This window comes from Penicillium canescens (genome assembly GCF_028828765.1).
Source record: "Penicillium canescens strain IBT 15451 chromosome Unknown utg000003l_segment0_segment0, whole genome shotgun sequence".
NCBI lineage: Eukaryota > Fungi > Ascomycota > Eurotiomycetes > Eurotiales > Aspergillaceae > Penicillium > Penicillium canescens.
The window spans coordinates 5,373,489-5,386,547 of NW_026703965.1; the positions used below are offsets into that span (position 1 = coordinate 5,373,489).

General features: G+C 50.0%; 6 protein-coding genes across 6 annotated transcripts; 3 read left to right on the top strand and 3 right to left on the bottom strand.

The window, feature by feature from the left end:
- Positions 1–121: 121 nt before the first annotated feature.
- On the top strand, positions 122–1,438 carry N7446_005289 (putative integral membrane protein; the record flags this gene model as incomplete). Its single annotated transcript, XM_058514037.1, has 5 exons — positions 122–283; positions 345–455; positions 510–901; positions 953–1,017; positions 1,065–1,438. The coding sequence occupies 5 exons, from the start codon at positions 122–124 to the stop codon at positions 1,436–1,438; spliced, it is 1,104 nt and encodes a 367-aa protein (XP_058375366.1).
- A 590-nt stretch (positions 1,439–2,028) lies between these two features.
- N7446_005290 (uncharacterized protein) lies at positions 2,029–3,721 on the bottom strand (the record flags this gene model as incomplete). Its single annotated transcript, XM_058514038.1, has 2 exons — positions 2,029–3,323; positions 3,370–3,721. The coding sequence occupies 2 exons, from the start codon at positions 3,719–3,721 to the stop codon at positions 2,029–2,031; spliced, it is 1,647 nt and encodes a 548-aa protein (XP_058375367.1).
- A 1,732-nt stretch (positions 3,722–5,453) lies between these two features.
- On the bottom strand, positions 5,454–6,167 carry N7446_005291 (uncharacterized protein; the record flags this gene model as incomplete). The annotated part of the gene is made up of 1 exon (XM_058514039.1): positions 5,454–6,167. The coding sequence occupies one exon, from the start codon at positions 6,165–6,167 to the stop codon at positions 5,454–5,456; it is 714 nt and encodes a 237-aa protein (XP_058375368.1).
- A 633-nt stretch (positions 6,168–6,800) lies between these two features.
- Positions 6,801–8,715, bottom strand: N7446_005292 (uncharacterized protein; the record flags this gene model as incomplete). Its single annotated transcript, XM_058514040.1, has 3 exons — positions 6,801–8,185; positions 8,260–8,499; positions 8,550–8,715. The coding sequence occupies 3 exons, from the start codon at positions 8,713–8,715 to the stop codon at positions 6,801–6,803; spliced, it is 1,791 nt and encodes a 596-aa protein (XP_058375369.1).
- A 355-nt stretch (positions 8,716–9,070) lies between these two features.
- On the top strand, positions 9,071–10,099 carry N7446_005293 (uncharacterized protein; the record flags this gene model as incomplete). The annotated part of the gene is made up of 1 exon (XM_058514041.1): positions 9,071–10,099. One exon carries the CDS (start codon positions 9,071–9,073, stop codon positions 10,097–10,099), a length of 1,029 nt encoding a protein of 342 aa, XP_058375370.1.
- Positions 10,100–10,996: 897 nt separating this feature from the next.
- On the top strand, positions 10,997–12,730 carry N7446_005294 (uncharacterized protein; the record flags this gene model as incomplete). Its single annotated transcript, XM_058514042.1, has 8 exons — positions 10,997–11,190; positions 11,243–11,372; positions 11,430–11,473; positions 11,530–11,635; positions 11,686–12,042; positions 12,093–12,171; positions 12,226–12,409; positions 12,459–12,730. Coding segments are annotated over 8 exons (1,215 nt in total), but the record flags the coding sequence as incomplete, so codon positions are not given.
- Positions 12,731–13,059: the final 329 nt, after the last annotated feature.

The following is a 13,059-nucleotide window of genomic DNA, read 5'->3' on the forward strand; positions in this document are numbered from 1 at the left end:
AGATCCCCCCACTTCTCACGGTCTACCACAGGGGATTTAGAGCCGTCTGATCTTCACCAATGCACCTCTCCCTTCTCTCCTTCAACCTGCGGATGGGATTCCCCATACCCTCTGCTTGACTATGGATGTCGCAACTCTCGATGCAAGCCGCAGCAGGGCTATTCTGATTGTGACTTCTGTCTTCCTGGGTATTTCGCTTATTAGTGTGGCACTCCGCGTCTTTGTTCGCACGCGCATTGTTCGTGCTTTTGGGTGGGATGATAGTATTATGGTGTTGGCCATGGTGAGTACATCTCCTCCATTACCTCGATTGGGACCATGCTAATTGCATACTATTCGCATAGGGCCTCAACCTCATCTTCGCCATCTGTGGTATCATAGGAAGTAAATATGGAATCGGTAGGCAATTGGCCTATTTCGTGCTTCATCCGGACTACTTGCACCGCGCATTACTGGTATGACTATACCCTCCTCGGATCCCAATGGAATACCGACTCACATTACATCAGTGCTGGTGGCTCGGCCAAATCTTCTACGTCTTGACCTGCGTCGTCGCAAAGATCTCCATCATCATCGCCCTCCTCCGCATCACCGTCGATCGCATCCACGCCTACATTCTCTACGCCGCCATGGTCCTCGCCACTGTCGTTGGCCTTGTTTTCTTCTTCTTCACTATATTCCAATGCTCGCCTGTCAACTTCTTCTGGAATCAGATGCAGCCCGGCGCTGAGGGCTCGTGCGTTAATAAAGATACCCTTATTGGCATTGCGTACTTGTACAGTGTCGGCGCGGCGGTCACTGATTTGACGATTGGTTTATTGCCCGTGGCGTTGATCTGGAACCTGCGCATGAATCGCCGCACGAAGGGCGCTATTGCTGGGATTTTGGGTATTGGTTGCATGTTCGTTTCGGCTATTCCGATTACCAGGGTGTTTTCGCTAATTTGTTCTAGTGCGAGTGCTGCGGTTATTGTTCGCATTCCGTTTGTTCATCATTACAAGGACCAGGAATTCCTGTGTATGTCCCATTATATCCGGATGATTGACATTGACTAACGAGATCAGACAACACTTACCAAATCTCCATCTGGTCCAACGTCGAAGCAGGCCTCGGCATTACTGCGGGTTGCCTCACAACCCTCAGACCCCTCGTCCGCTTTCTTCGCGACGGCTCCTCGAGCCATAGCCGAACGCCTCGGTCCTTTCCCCTTTCCGGTAATGTCGCCGGTTTTCATCGCTCGTCGCGTTCACACTCGAAACTCGCCTCCCAGCATGATGCCAATCAGCTCTGGACAGGGAGCGAACATGATGACCATGGCGTGACTACGACGATCATGGGTTCGAGGCGGGCTAAAGCGCACAGCAGTAGTGAGGAAGATCTCAATCCTTCCCCGTGGAAGGTGGAGAGATCTGTGAGAGTGTCTGTGCGCGATTCATGATATTTTATTTAATTCTATATGTATAATTACGACAAAATACGATGTTAATACCTCAACGCTACTGAGATCCGTTCAGGGGAACCACTTTTATGGGAACGATCATCGAGTGGGGATTAAGCGAATGCACGGCAATCAGGTTTGCCTGTACATCTGGGACTTATTGTAGTGGCCTGTATGGCCACTTGATAAACATAGTCGCAAAATGATCTTCAAATCCAATAATAGGTAGGCAACCAAATACTATGAACTAACGAAGTCTCATTATTGACTAGCTCAGCCTTGCACGTACAAGTCGATCATAGCCTCGCCTGAAATTGCCGACCAACCGCGCGACAATGTCCTGTTTTCGAGACAATAGTCTCGTTCTTTGATACATAACCATTGTAATATTGAATACAGATTTAAAAGAGCCGCACATCTTTCCAACGCCCCAGACCTACGCTATTCCGCAAATGGAAATAGTAAATATTAAATTGTAAACTGTATTTGGCTCAGCAAAGTCATATGAAACGAGCTAATCAACCCATTAATGCAGCGCCAGTCTCGCCGTCGTTTCATTTCATTTCACTTCATTTCATTCTTTTCCAATTTCACTGTTTGGGTTCCTCCGTCTCCGCTCGTACAAGGCCCTCCTGCGACGAGGACGACCCAACTGCATAAGCGTCAACCTTCGTCTGCGCAAACTTGCGCGCGGGGACCTTGGTGGCGAAGAGAATGTCCAGCTCGGCGTAGGTCCGGTCTTTTGGTTCGGGTAGTCTGAAGAACGCCCACACGAATGTAGCCAGCGCTGTCGCGCCCCAGAAGAACCCTGTTTTGCCGGATGCGTTCCACGCGGTCGGGTTCATAAAGTACGGTTCGAGGACTTGGGAGACGACGTTGACGATTTGGTACGCTGTCCGAGCTAGGCAGACAGTCAGCGGACGCAGGCGCACGGAGGACGTCTCTGAGATGATGGCGTAGGCGATTGGGCCGACGGTTAGGGAGTAGGTGAAGAGCCAGAGGAAGCAGAAGGCCGCTTGGGCCCACATTGCGCCGTTGGTGTGCGATGCGGCGTTGATGATGCCGATTAGGAAGAGGATTGTGCAGAGGATTCCTTGGCCCCAGACGTATAGGGTTCGTCGCCCGAACCAGGAGATTAGCCACCAGGACAGGAAGGTTCCCACGAAGGCGACGCCTGTGCAGCCGACGCCCAGTTGGAAGGAGCGGCTGGTGTCCATGCCGGCTTGGGTGAAGAAGTATGTGGGCGAGTAGGCGAACGTGCTACCGGAGAGGATTTGTCCTGCGAAGGTAAGGCAGCAGATCTCTGTGCGGCGCAGGTCAACGCCCTTGAAACAGTCTGCGTAGGTGGTTCCGGCTTCGATTTCGGCTTCGATTTTGATCGTGTGCACCATCATCGCTAGTTGGCCGTTGATCTGATCTTCGGTCTTGCTACCGCCCAGTCGGCGGATACTCCGCTTTGCGTCTTCCAATCGGTCTTGTCGAACGAGCCACCATGGACTCTCGGGTGCGATCCAGCAGATGGCCATCAGTGGAACGGGCCAGATCCATTGCAGGGCGAAGGGGATTCGGTAGGACCATTGGTCTTTTCGGCCGACGAGTCCGTATAGCACGCCTGAGGCGATGAGCTGGCCGATGGCCCAGCACATGTTCACATAGATGGTAAGGTATCCGCGCAAGTTGGTTGGGCAGACTTCTGATGCGTACGCGGGTCCAATGGTTGCGAATACACCCCAGGAGAGCCCACAGAAGACTTGTCCGACTAGGAGGACTGCTGCGGAGTTGGCGAAGACGGTGATGAAGATGAATGCCGTGAGGAAGAACAGGGCAACCACCATTACGATTCGGTAGCCGTACCGGGATGCGCACCATCCATTGAGAATACCGCCTGTGCATGTCAGTCTCGTCGCTGACTGAAGAGTAAGAGGACTAACCAAAGATAGCGCCAACAGTACTGGCCATGCTCAGACCTGTCTGCCAAGGCGCAGAAACCTGCCATTCAATATCACTTCCATAGTATTGTCCATACTTCTTCTGAAACTCGGGGTACGCGAAGAAGTTACCCATGAGGATGGTATCGTATCCCTCCATGACGATGGACATGGAGATGAGAACCGACCACATGACAGCCTTGCGATTCTCCCGCAGGGCCTGCATCAATGTCTGGTTGTGTTCATCGTCACTCGCCTGTTTGGCCTCGATGATGGCGCCGGCGCCCAATGTATCCTCGACATGGTGGGCGGCTGTCTTCTCCAACGCAATCTCGGTGTCAGTAATGGTCGCCATGGCAGAGACAGAGGACCAAATGCGTGGACTATTCTCCCGTAGCTGTAGCTAGACCCCCGGACCGGGGATCATCGTCTATATATGTCGCTGCGCGTTGCGACTGGCGCAAGATCCCCGTGCAGTAGTTCGCTCCGGGGGGATTGTGGAGAAAAGGTTGTCCAAGTTCTGTGAGATTAAAGTCAGCCCATTTCGGGGCTTTCAGGCTAATATGGCCATCAAGGTTGAGGAGAGGGAAGCAGATTCGTCGTCCAACATGTTCGCCGTTACGTCTAGACCTAGACTGGAATGTAGGCTTTGGGGTTGTATTATTTTCGCACCTATCATGGAACAAGAGCCAAGCCAGAGGGATTCATGGAAGAATTCAACCGCTCATTCAGTTAGTGTCTGGGGAAGCGAGGTTGGGGAATGCGAGGGGGCGTTGTGATTGGGCCCTAATTGGATGGCGGCGACGGCCCCGGACGGAAAATGAAGCTATTCCCTTCTTGAAACGGGACACCTGCCGAGAGTCAGTCCAGTGGCACAATAAGATGTAAGGGCCAATCTCACCTTTTTCAAGATCACTCAATTGGTGGTGTCAGGTGTCTACTTTCTGTGCGGTATTTCGGTCCGGGCTATTGACCTTGTCTGATCGAGTTGTGACTGTACTTGCTCAGCACGAGCTTATTTCTATTTAGCCGGTGGGATGGTCAGTCAATATTATTGACTTTCCAGACAATGTGAGTCTGGTTTGAGAGGGATTCATATCGCACTCTGCAATCCCTTGACTCCAAGAATGATCAAATGAAGCCAATGCACCTGTCCAAGTTTAGTTTCTCATTCCAAATTATAGACATTGGCATCCAATTGCCGACCCTTCTCCAATAAATCACCTACTTCAAGGGTGTGAACTATGATGTTCAAATCGACTGAGTGATGGAGAAGCGCGACAATTGAGGCAATGAAGCAACCTGCTCCCCAACCATTGAATTAATCGAGGAATAGATGCCTCAGGACTTCAGCAGATTCCCGTCAAGGTCCGTTGACATTCTAGTACTTTGTGCGCTCTGAATGTAGACACTTGTTATCGCGTGCGTGCTTCAAGAGGCCCCTCAATCATGTGGCTCTTGGTGTTCTATTCCCATAACCCAAATATGGCTGTTGTATGACTTGTAGAAGTCTATCTGCGCCATGCTCATTATGCGAAGAGAGAGACGGGACCGAGCTGAGTGAACTGAAGAATTCAGCAGGAACAAAGTGAAGAAATCGGTTGTAGCGGCTTGGACTAGAGCTTCCAGCGATGTGTGAGCCACATAAATGTCGCAGCCGTAACTCTCATGATCGCGTTTCACGCCTGCAGCTAGTAGATCATTCGCAGCTAGTACGGCTCCCATAATGCGGGTCGGTGCTTGATCGCATCGAGTAGCGTCGAGGAAGGGGTGATCCGATTGGTGGTAGCGGCTGTCTTGAAGAGAAGGTAGATGTTAGCGTGGTTTGATCAACGGCGAGAGGAGAATTAGGAGATGGAGGTCTGACGTGATGGAAGTACTTTACCTAGTTATGGTTAAAGTGACTTCATCCTTCTAACTTCTGAAGTATACTGTTTCCAAGAAAGGGAGTGGGTGAGATGTTCAAAGTAGAAAAAAAGCACGAAGCGCCGTCCGCGACGCATAGATTGGGGTATAAGAAGAGATAAAAAAACCAGCTAAAAGAAGAAAGAAGGAAATCAATAAATACAAGTGACAATCACCCCAACTCAGCTGCCATCAATCCTCATAAAAGTCATATATTCTTCCGCATTCATAACCATCTCAGGAATAACAAGCCTAGGAATCCAATACGGCTTGAAATCAACAATGCTAACATCCCGACCCGACGAATGGACAACCCACTGCGTCTGACCATTCGAGCCGAGGAAGAGTCCCTTGAGCGGTGCACCCTGCATCGAGTGCCGGTAGACCTGCACGGGCTCAGAGTCCCGACCCCAGACGAGTCGGCCTGTGGCTGGGTGGTGGTTGATGCCGACGGGCTGCCAGGCTAGATCACCGGAGCCGTAGGGGATATGTGCTTCGATTTGAGTTATTTCCTCGTTGCCGTTGCAGCGGAGTTGGGTTTTTATGTTTTCTTTTTGGCTTGTTATAGTGACCTGTGTGGCTGTTAGTTCTGATTCTGTGGTTGTGGTTGGTTGAGATGAGGGAATGATGGAAATTACCAGGCCGTTGAGGTAGCCTTCATCGCCAAATTGACGTGTGGTATCGGCGCCAGTGGAAAACCCTTCGATGCTGCAGCTGTGGGATGATGTGCCATTATAGCATCCATCGATGTTGATCGTCCATGGACCGGCGATCTTCGTTTTTGGGTTGTAATCTGGGAGCTCGGAGCAGTATTTGACAGGTTCAACCGTCAACCTTTGCTCCAGCGGCTGTGCGCCAGCAACGAGGAAGAGAGAGAAAAGAGCCGCTGCAAGCATGGTGTTGTGCTGTGAATGGGGAGGATGGAAGAAAATTTTAATGAGGAGAATGTCACTATTCTGTTATACAGGTCTCGCGTCTAATTTGAACTAAATTTTTGGCCCCAAATTCCCTCAAAAAAGCCAACTACAGATCCATTTCAGGCTGCAATGATCCAAACAAGCCCTGGAGACCCTGATCGGCCGAGGGTACTAGTCTCCACTAAGGGGCGGAACTGGACGGACATTGGTCAAATATGATCGAACTTTGAGCTGTTCTTCCTTTAACTGAGACATTTTACAGGCTATGCTTCCCCACGTTGGACCCTTTCGGCCCGTTTACTTGTCGAAGTTTGCACACTCGATTACTCTTCCTGGTAAGACGTCATGATGCACCTTCGGACCCCCGAGGCTCGCCGTTATTGGGGGACATGAGCCATTGAAGGGCCATTGAAGGGACCAGGGTCCAGGGGGCTGACTTGGACCCTGAACGGACCCTGACCGGGCAAAGACCCTGGGAAAAATTGCCTCTATAGTCTCGGACTCCACTTCTACATTCAGCCCCCGTTGGCGACGAAATAGCCAATCACGTACATTTGTATCGTAAAAATAGCTGTTTACCAGGCTAAGTCGAGGCTCAGTCGTTAGTCTAAGTTAGTCTGTTTCATTCCTTAGAAGTCCCTCTGCCTCCTCTTCCTGTCCATGTGACTGTGACTTCAGGGTCTCAGCCATAGCCAAGCCTTCACTTCGGCCTTTGTCTGCATTCACCATCCACACTAGTGGAATTGGCATAAGAATCAAAATGGCGATGACAAAAAAGCCGCTGCGGACTTGCCCGGTCGCATCCACCAATACACCCACAATCGCCGGTCCAATAAAGGAGCTCCCCTTGTCAGTCGCGGCGTACAGGGCATAGAATGCAGCCTCGTTCCCCGGGGGAATGAGAAGTCCAAAGAAAGATCGACAGTACGAGGCCAGGCCACCCCCGACAACTCCGTGAACAATCGCCAGGGGGAAAATCTCCCACGGCTGTTGTAATCCAATCACGCCCCATTTCTCTATAAAGGGGATGTAAGCCAACAAGCCATACAAAGGAATCAGTTCAAATAGTGCGATGCACAGGATGATCGTGTGATTCGACTGTAATCCGAAGTATCGCGAGACGTGGGGCCACAGAAATGCGCCCGCCATCCCCGACAGCGTGGCGGTGATGGACAAGAGTCCGACTAATGGCGTGCTTAAATGCAGTTCGGTGCGTGCAAATAGGATCGCTGTCCCAGAGACGGTGGCCAACGCGTCGGAGATCAAAAACCAGGCAACCAGGAAAAGAAGCACCTCGCGCAGCTTGACAGCAACTTTGACGGTTTGCCAGAGGGACTTCCACGCGAATCTGACCAGTCCCATCCATGCCCGCCATTTGCCTCCGGAGGTGGAGACGTCCAGGGGTGGCCCCGGGCGAGCCCGCAGCAAATGGCGAGACACGAAGGTAAATGCAGCCCACCAGATGCCGACTAGCAGCAATACGAAGCGCATTGGAAGCGTTCCCGATGCCTTGGCGAGCGAGGTCTTGGATAGTGTGATGAGCATCACTATACTGATTATTTGCACGAATACCGCTGCACAATATCCGAGACCGACTCCCTTGGACGAGATTTTGGTGGACAGCTGCAGCTCTGGCGAGGATGACGATGGAGCCTTGTGCTCGCCATCTTCCATCGAGCCTTGCGCTTGCGCGCCCGAAGGATTTAGTCCATCCAAGCTATCATTGTCGCCCCATGCATTCCAATCCGAATCTTCGCGGTCGAAGCTTGAAAGTTCCGCCCCTTCGTTGGCTTTGCGGTCCTGGAGTGACGGGTCGTTCGCAACAAGCACCGGAAGGAAAGAATTGAGCACGACAAATGAGGAACCGAGACAGGTCACGCCAACGACGACCAGGATTGCACCGAGAATATATACGGGCGGCGCGATGAACACAAATAACATGCTAGCTATCGATCCCGTGAATCCGAAAAACATCAGCAATGTCTTGCGGTTATTTTCTATTCGAAATTTATCATTAACTCTCACGTCCACTGTTTGTATTTATGTTGGCTGTTCAGCCTCTCAATCATACCATAATCCGCCAGAGCGCTGAACGATATCAACGTCAACGCCTGGATGAACACTGCCAAAGAGAAAGTATACATGGCAAAGCTGGCCGTATTGATCTCTAGGCCCAAGACAGGCACCACACACTGGCCACTTGCATCCTGCGTGCTATTTCCGGATGATGCTCCAACACAGGATTCGCGACTCGTCTGTAGGACACCGCGTTCCCGGGCCAGTTGTTCGAGGGTGAGGGGAAGGAATGATCCTAATGCCGATCAGTAATTTGTTTATACATTGGACGAAGATTCCACGAACCTACGCCACACACCGCGAACACCTCAGCCGCTATCCCGTACGAATACCACCCAAGGATCTCCCGGTGGCTCGTGGGGGTTGTGTCCTCGCCGGCATATCGCGGGGGTCGCTGTTGTACTCCCCCGGGTGTCGGAGACTGAAATGCGGCAAATACAGAGGACAGCATGGGGAGACGTGTTTTCCAAGGAGTTTCCCCCAATGGCAAAAAGGTACAAACGGAACAGACGGATGCGGGCGGAATCTCGGTGTATAGCCCTTGATGACGTCAGGGATCGGCAGGAACTCGGACCTGCAGTATATCAGAACAGTATACAAGCAGTGAGGTCTTCTTTATTCTTTGGGCTTAACAAGTGCCTCACTATTATGCATTTACTGTTATTAAGTACCAGAATTGCACAGTATGGGATCTCTGGGCATTCCACTGGTTGGACTTACCGATACGTCAATCTGCGGTAACCGAGCCTTACAACATAACATGAGTGCCAGAACCCCCGGAAGTCCATCCAAGTCACTCTCTTGATATGCCATTCTCCGTCTTCCTAATCGGCCCAGGCTTCATCGGTGGAGAGCTCCTCGACCACCTCCTCGAGGAGAACTATGCAGTCACCGCTCTCGTCCGTCGCCATAGCGCGGTCGCAGAATTCACCAAGCTAGGCGTCAAAGCCGTCATTGGAACTTTGGACGATGGGCGATTGATCAGGGGCCAGGTTGCTGCTAGTGATATTGTCTTCCACGCCGCAACTTCAGATCACTTATTATCCGTCCAGTCGGTTCTTGATGGTATTAGAACACGGGCTGAGCAAGGGCTCATGACATATTACATCCACACCAGTGGCGCTTCACTTTTGGCTGATAAAGCTGCGGGAAGATATACGGATAATGTCATTTATGACGATGAACGACCTTCTCAGATCGATACGTTGAGATTGGATGCGCCGCATCGGCAGATTGATCTGGAAATTGTTGGCGCGCGTCAGGCTCTGGCGAAGTTTGCTAAGATTGCCATTATGATTCCTCCTGTTATCTATGGTGTTAGCACTCTGGAAAAGCGTCTGTCGATTCAATTGCCCACGCACATTCGATACTCCCTGAAACACGGGTACGCAGGTCAGGTCGGGAGCGGACTTTCAGTCTGGGGATATATCCATGTGAAGGATCTGGCGAGAGGCTATATGACGTTGTTGCACTGGATGGAGCGTTCCTCTACCGATGATGTTCTGGAGAATCCATACTTCTTCTGTGAGAATGGCGAAGAGCTCTCCTGGGGAGACTGCGCAGCCGAGATTGGTCGACTCTTAGCGATAGAAGGACGGATTGATGGCCCTGAGCCTCAAACAGTCCCATTCGAAAACTACAACGATTTCTTTGGGGAGTCCACCGTTGCAATCGCGGGATCGAACGCCAGAAATCGCGCGAATCGACTTCGGAAACTGGGCTGGCGGCCTTTGGAGAAGAACACATTCGTTTCGTTGGCTGAGGATGAGATTCCGTTAATTTTGGAGGAAACTAGGGAGTTTTATGGCTATCGGTCAGATTTGCCTCATGATTGAATCGAGAAAGAGATTTTCTAGCATGGAGTAGTGACCATACAGCTCGCACAGATATGTTTCTCAAATGGAGCCGCTAGCAACGGTGTTTTTGAGTTGGCCCACTGCCCAAAATTTGATCCTACCAGGGAGAGAACGAACTGCAATTGTCGATGCTAGTATATGATGATGCTGGCCCGGGCGCGCGATGGTGAGGCATTACTTTGTGGGGTGCGGCATGGAAGTATTCATAGCAAGTTCTCTTGAATCGTTTTGGGCGCGGATTTGTTGATAAAATTATTAAAGCGAGACAAAGAGAAAGAAGAGCTTCGAAAATAACATTGGCCCCAGTGCGCTCTAACTAGCAGTTCTAATTCCGATAGAGTGGTAAATGAGCCTCACCTTAATAACGCTCCCGTGTCAAGTTATATTTAGGAGCTCACAGATCCTTGGGACCACCAAGGCTTCGAGATCGACGGCTGAAACCACAAAGCATTCACCAGGGGAGATAAACCTCCCACATACGTACATCCGACATTATGTACGGAGTACCTGTGCTGTTCTCTTTAAACGGAACATGGAACATCAATAAAATAACTCCTATGTAGAGTTTGGCTGAAAACTGGTTGTATCCCGTGGGTATAATCGACGGAGCTCATTTGCCATGGAGTGCAGTTATCAGCCTTGAACGCGTTCAGGTCCACAGTGGACGGGATCCGATAATGTCATTTTGTGATTGGGTTGGGTACGGATTCCGTCTTTCGCAGAGCTCTCCAGACAAAACTTGATATATGGGGTGACAGAAAAGCGGGGACTCTGCCACGCTATAAGCCAATCAGACATCGTGACAGTGGGTGGCAAACCGGTCCGAAATGGTCTGTTGTTGTATATTAGTCGGCTATGATGTAACTGACCTTGGAGCTCTCGGTCTATGATATAAGATCGGAATCGCACATTCTTCTCTTCTCCGCTAATCTATCCCCAATCCATGGACTCTATTTACTCTCAATCATGGCTACATTTATAAAAAGAGAAATCATGGGTACGACCCTAGAAACTACAAATCGATACTCGGACTTAGAAGCTCGAGGAGTTGGCGTCTCTGGTGTTATCTGGTATATACCAACCATCGCACAACGGCATTGAGTAGTTGCTGACGGTTAAAAGCTCGGCCAAAGACTGCATTACTAACCAAACGGTCGCCATTAAAAAGATAGCCAGGCCGTTTGCATCTACTGCTGTAGCCAGGCGCACGTATCGTGAGGTTCACTTGATCAGTAACCTGCGGCATGATAACGTATGTCGAATCTGACAGCTGCACAGCGTCTCAACGGTGGAAACTAATGCGAAGTAGTTGATCAACATGCGCGATATTTTCATCTCCCCATCTGAGGATCTGTAAGGCTCAAATTGCTTTGTTCTGCGTTGAAAATCATATTGATGATGCATTGCAGTTACCTTGTGATGGACTGTGTCATGACAGATCTCCACCAGCTTATTCAATCGGCTAAAAAGCCATTGGAGGGCCAGTTCATACAGTTCTTCACATATCAAATGCTGGTATGTCTCAACAAATCAACTCGTAAAGATATCATCGCTGACGGACCCAGCGAGGATTGAAATACATTCATTCCGCCGGTGTGATTCATCGCGATCTCAAACCCAGCAACCTTCTAATCAACGACAATTGTGACTTGAAGATTTGCGACTTTGGATTGGCTAGAGAACAAGACTACCAGATGACTGGTTATGTCACCACACGATACTATCGAGCACCAGAGATTATGTTGACCTGGCAGAAATACACTCACGCTGTGGATGTTTGGAGCGTTGGCTGTATCTTGGCAGAGATGCTTCTCGGACGAGTTCTCCTCCCTGGAAACGATCATGTGCATCAATTTACTCTGATTACTGAGATGTTGGGTAAACCTCCTAAAGAGGTTATGGAGAGAGTTTACAGCAAGACTGTATGTATACCACCAAAGCTGAGATGGACAGACACTGACAGGAACTTCAGACGCTCCAGTTTGTTCAGTCTCTACCAGAAACAGAGCGCCGACCGCTTAAGTCTATCCTTGGAGATGCAGATCCTCAAGGTATGTCTTTCGTTTTATCAACTCCTCAGCTTCTACAGATACTGATCTTAGTAGCCGTTGATTTGTTGGAGAAGATGCTCGACATCGACCCGGAAAAAAGAATCACAACGACAGAAGCCCTCGCCCACCCATATGTGTCGACCTACTATGATCCTGAAGATGAACCTGTGTTCGACAGGCAACTTGATTGGTCCCTTCTCGATTCGGAGCTATCCTCGGAGGAGTGGAAAACTAAGATGTAAGTCCACTCACTGCATGTGTGGTAAGTTTATACTGATGATTTGAAGGTACTTTGAGGTTTTAGATTATCACCGCGGTGCTTGTGATGGGCAAGATGAGGTTCAAATGGCCCAGGAGCAAAAGACCGACGACTGGTTGCGCAGGGAGGTGGTGGCTGAAACTTATTAGCGATTTTTGTGGAAGCCCGCTCCCAAATGCCGTGCAGTAAAGGATTCTATAGATGTTCGATGAAACGGTGAACTCTCGGACGTATTAGTTTGATTCACATGTGTATATAATATTTGCTCTAGCGACTACTAGAGGGACAGTTGTCTCAGATGAAGCCACGAATATAAGCGACGACCTTTTTTAATCACTTAATCTCTTGCCTTGATAGGCTTATAGACCGGTGTGAAAAGTTTGGGTGAGACCGGCACGGGTGTTTAGTATATCACAAAATATATTCCTTGGACTCGTGTTTGAACGAGGCGAGGTACAGTTTACTGACGAGTAGGACTCGAACAGAGTAACATATAAACCTTGGCAATGGCCCAAGGCAGCTGAATAGCACTTGAGAATGACCAAATCACTGCAATAATGGGCACATCCCGATTCAGGGCCGGTCCAGGGCTACTTCCCAATTGGGCCAGGATTCAGATGAACTTCAGC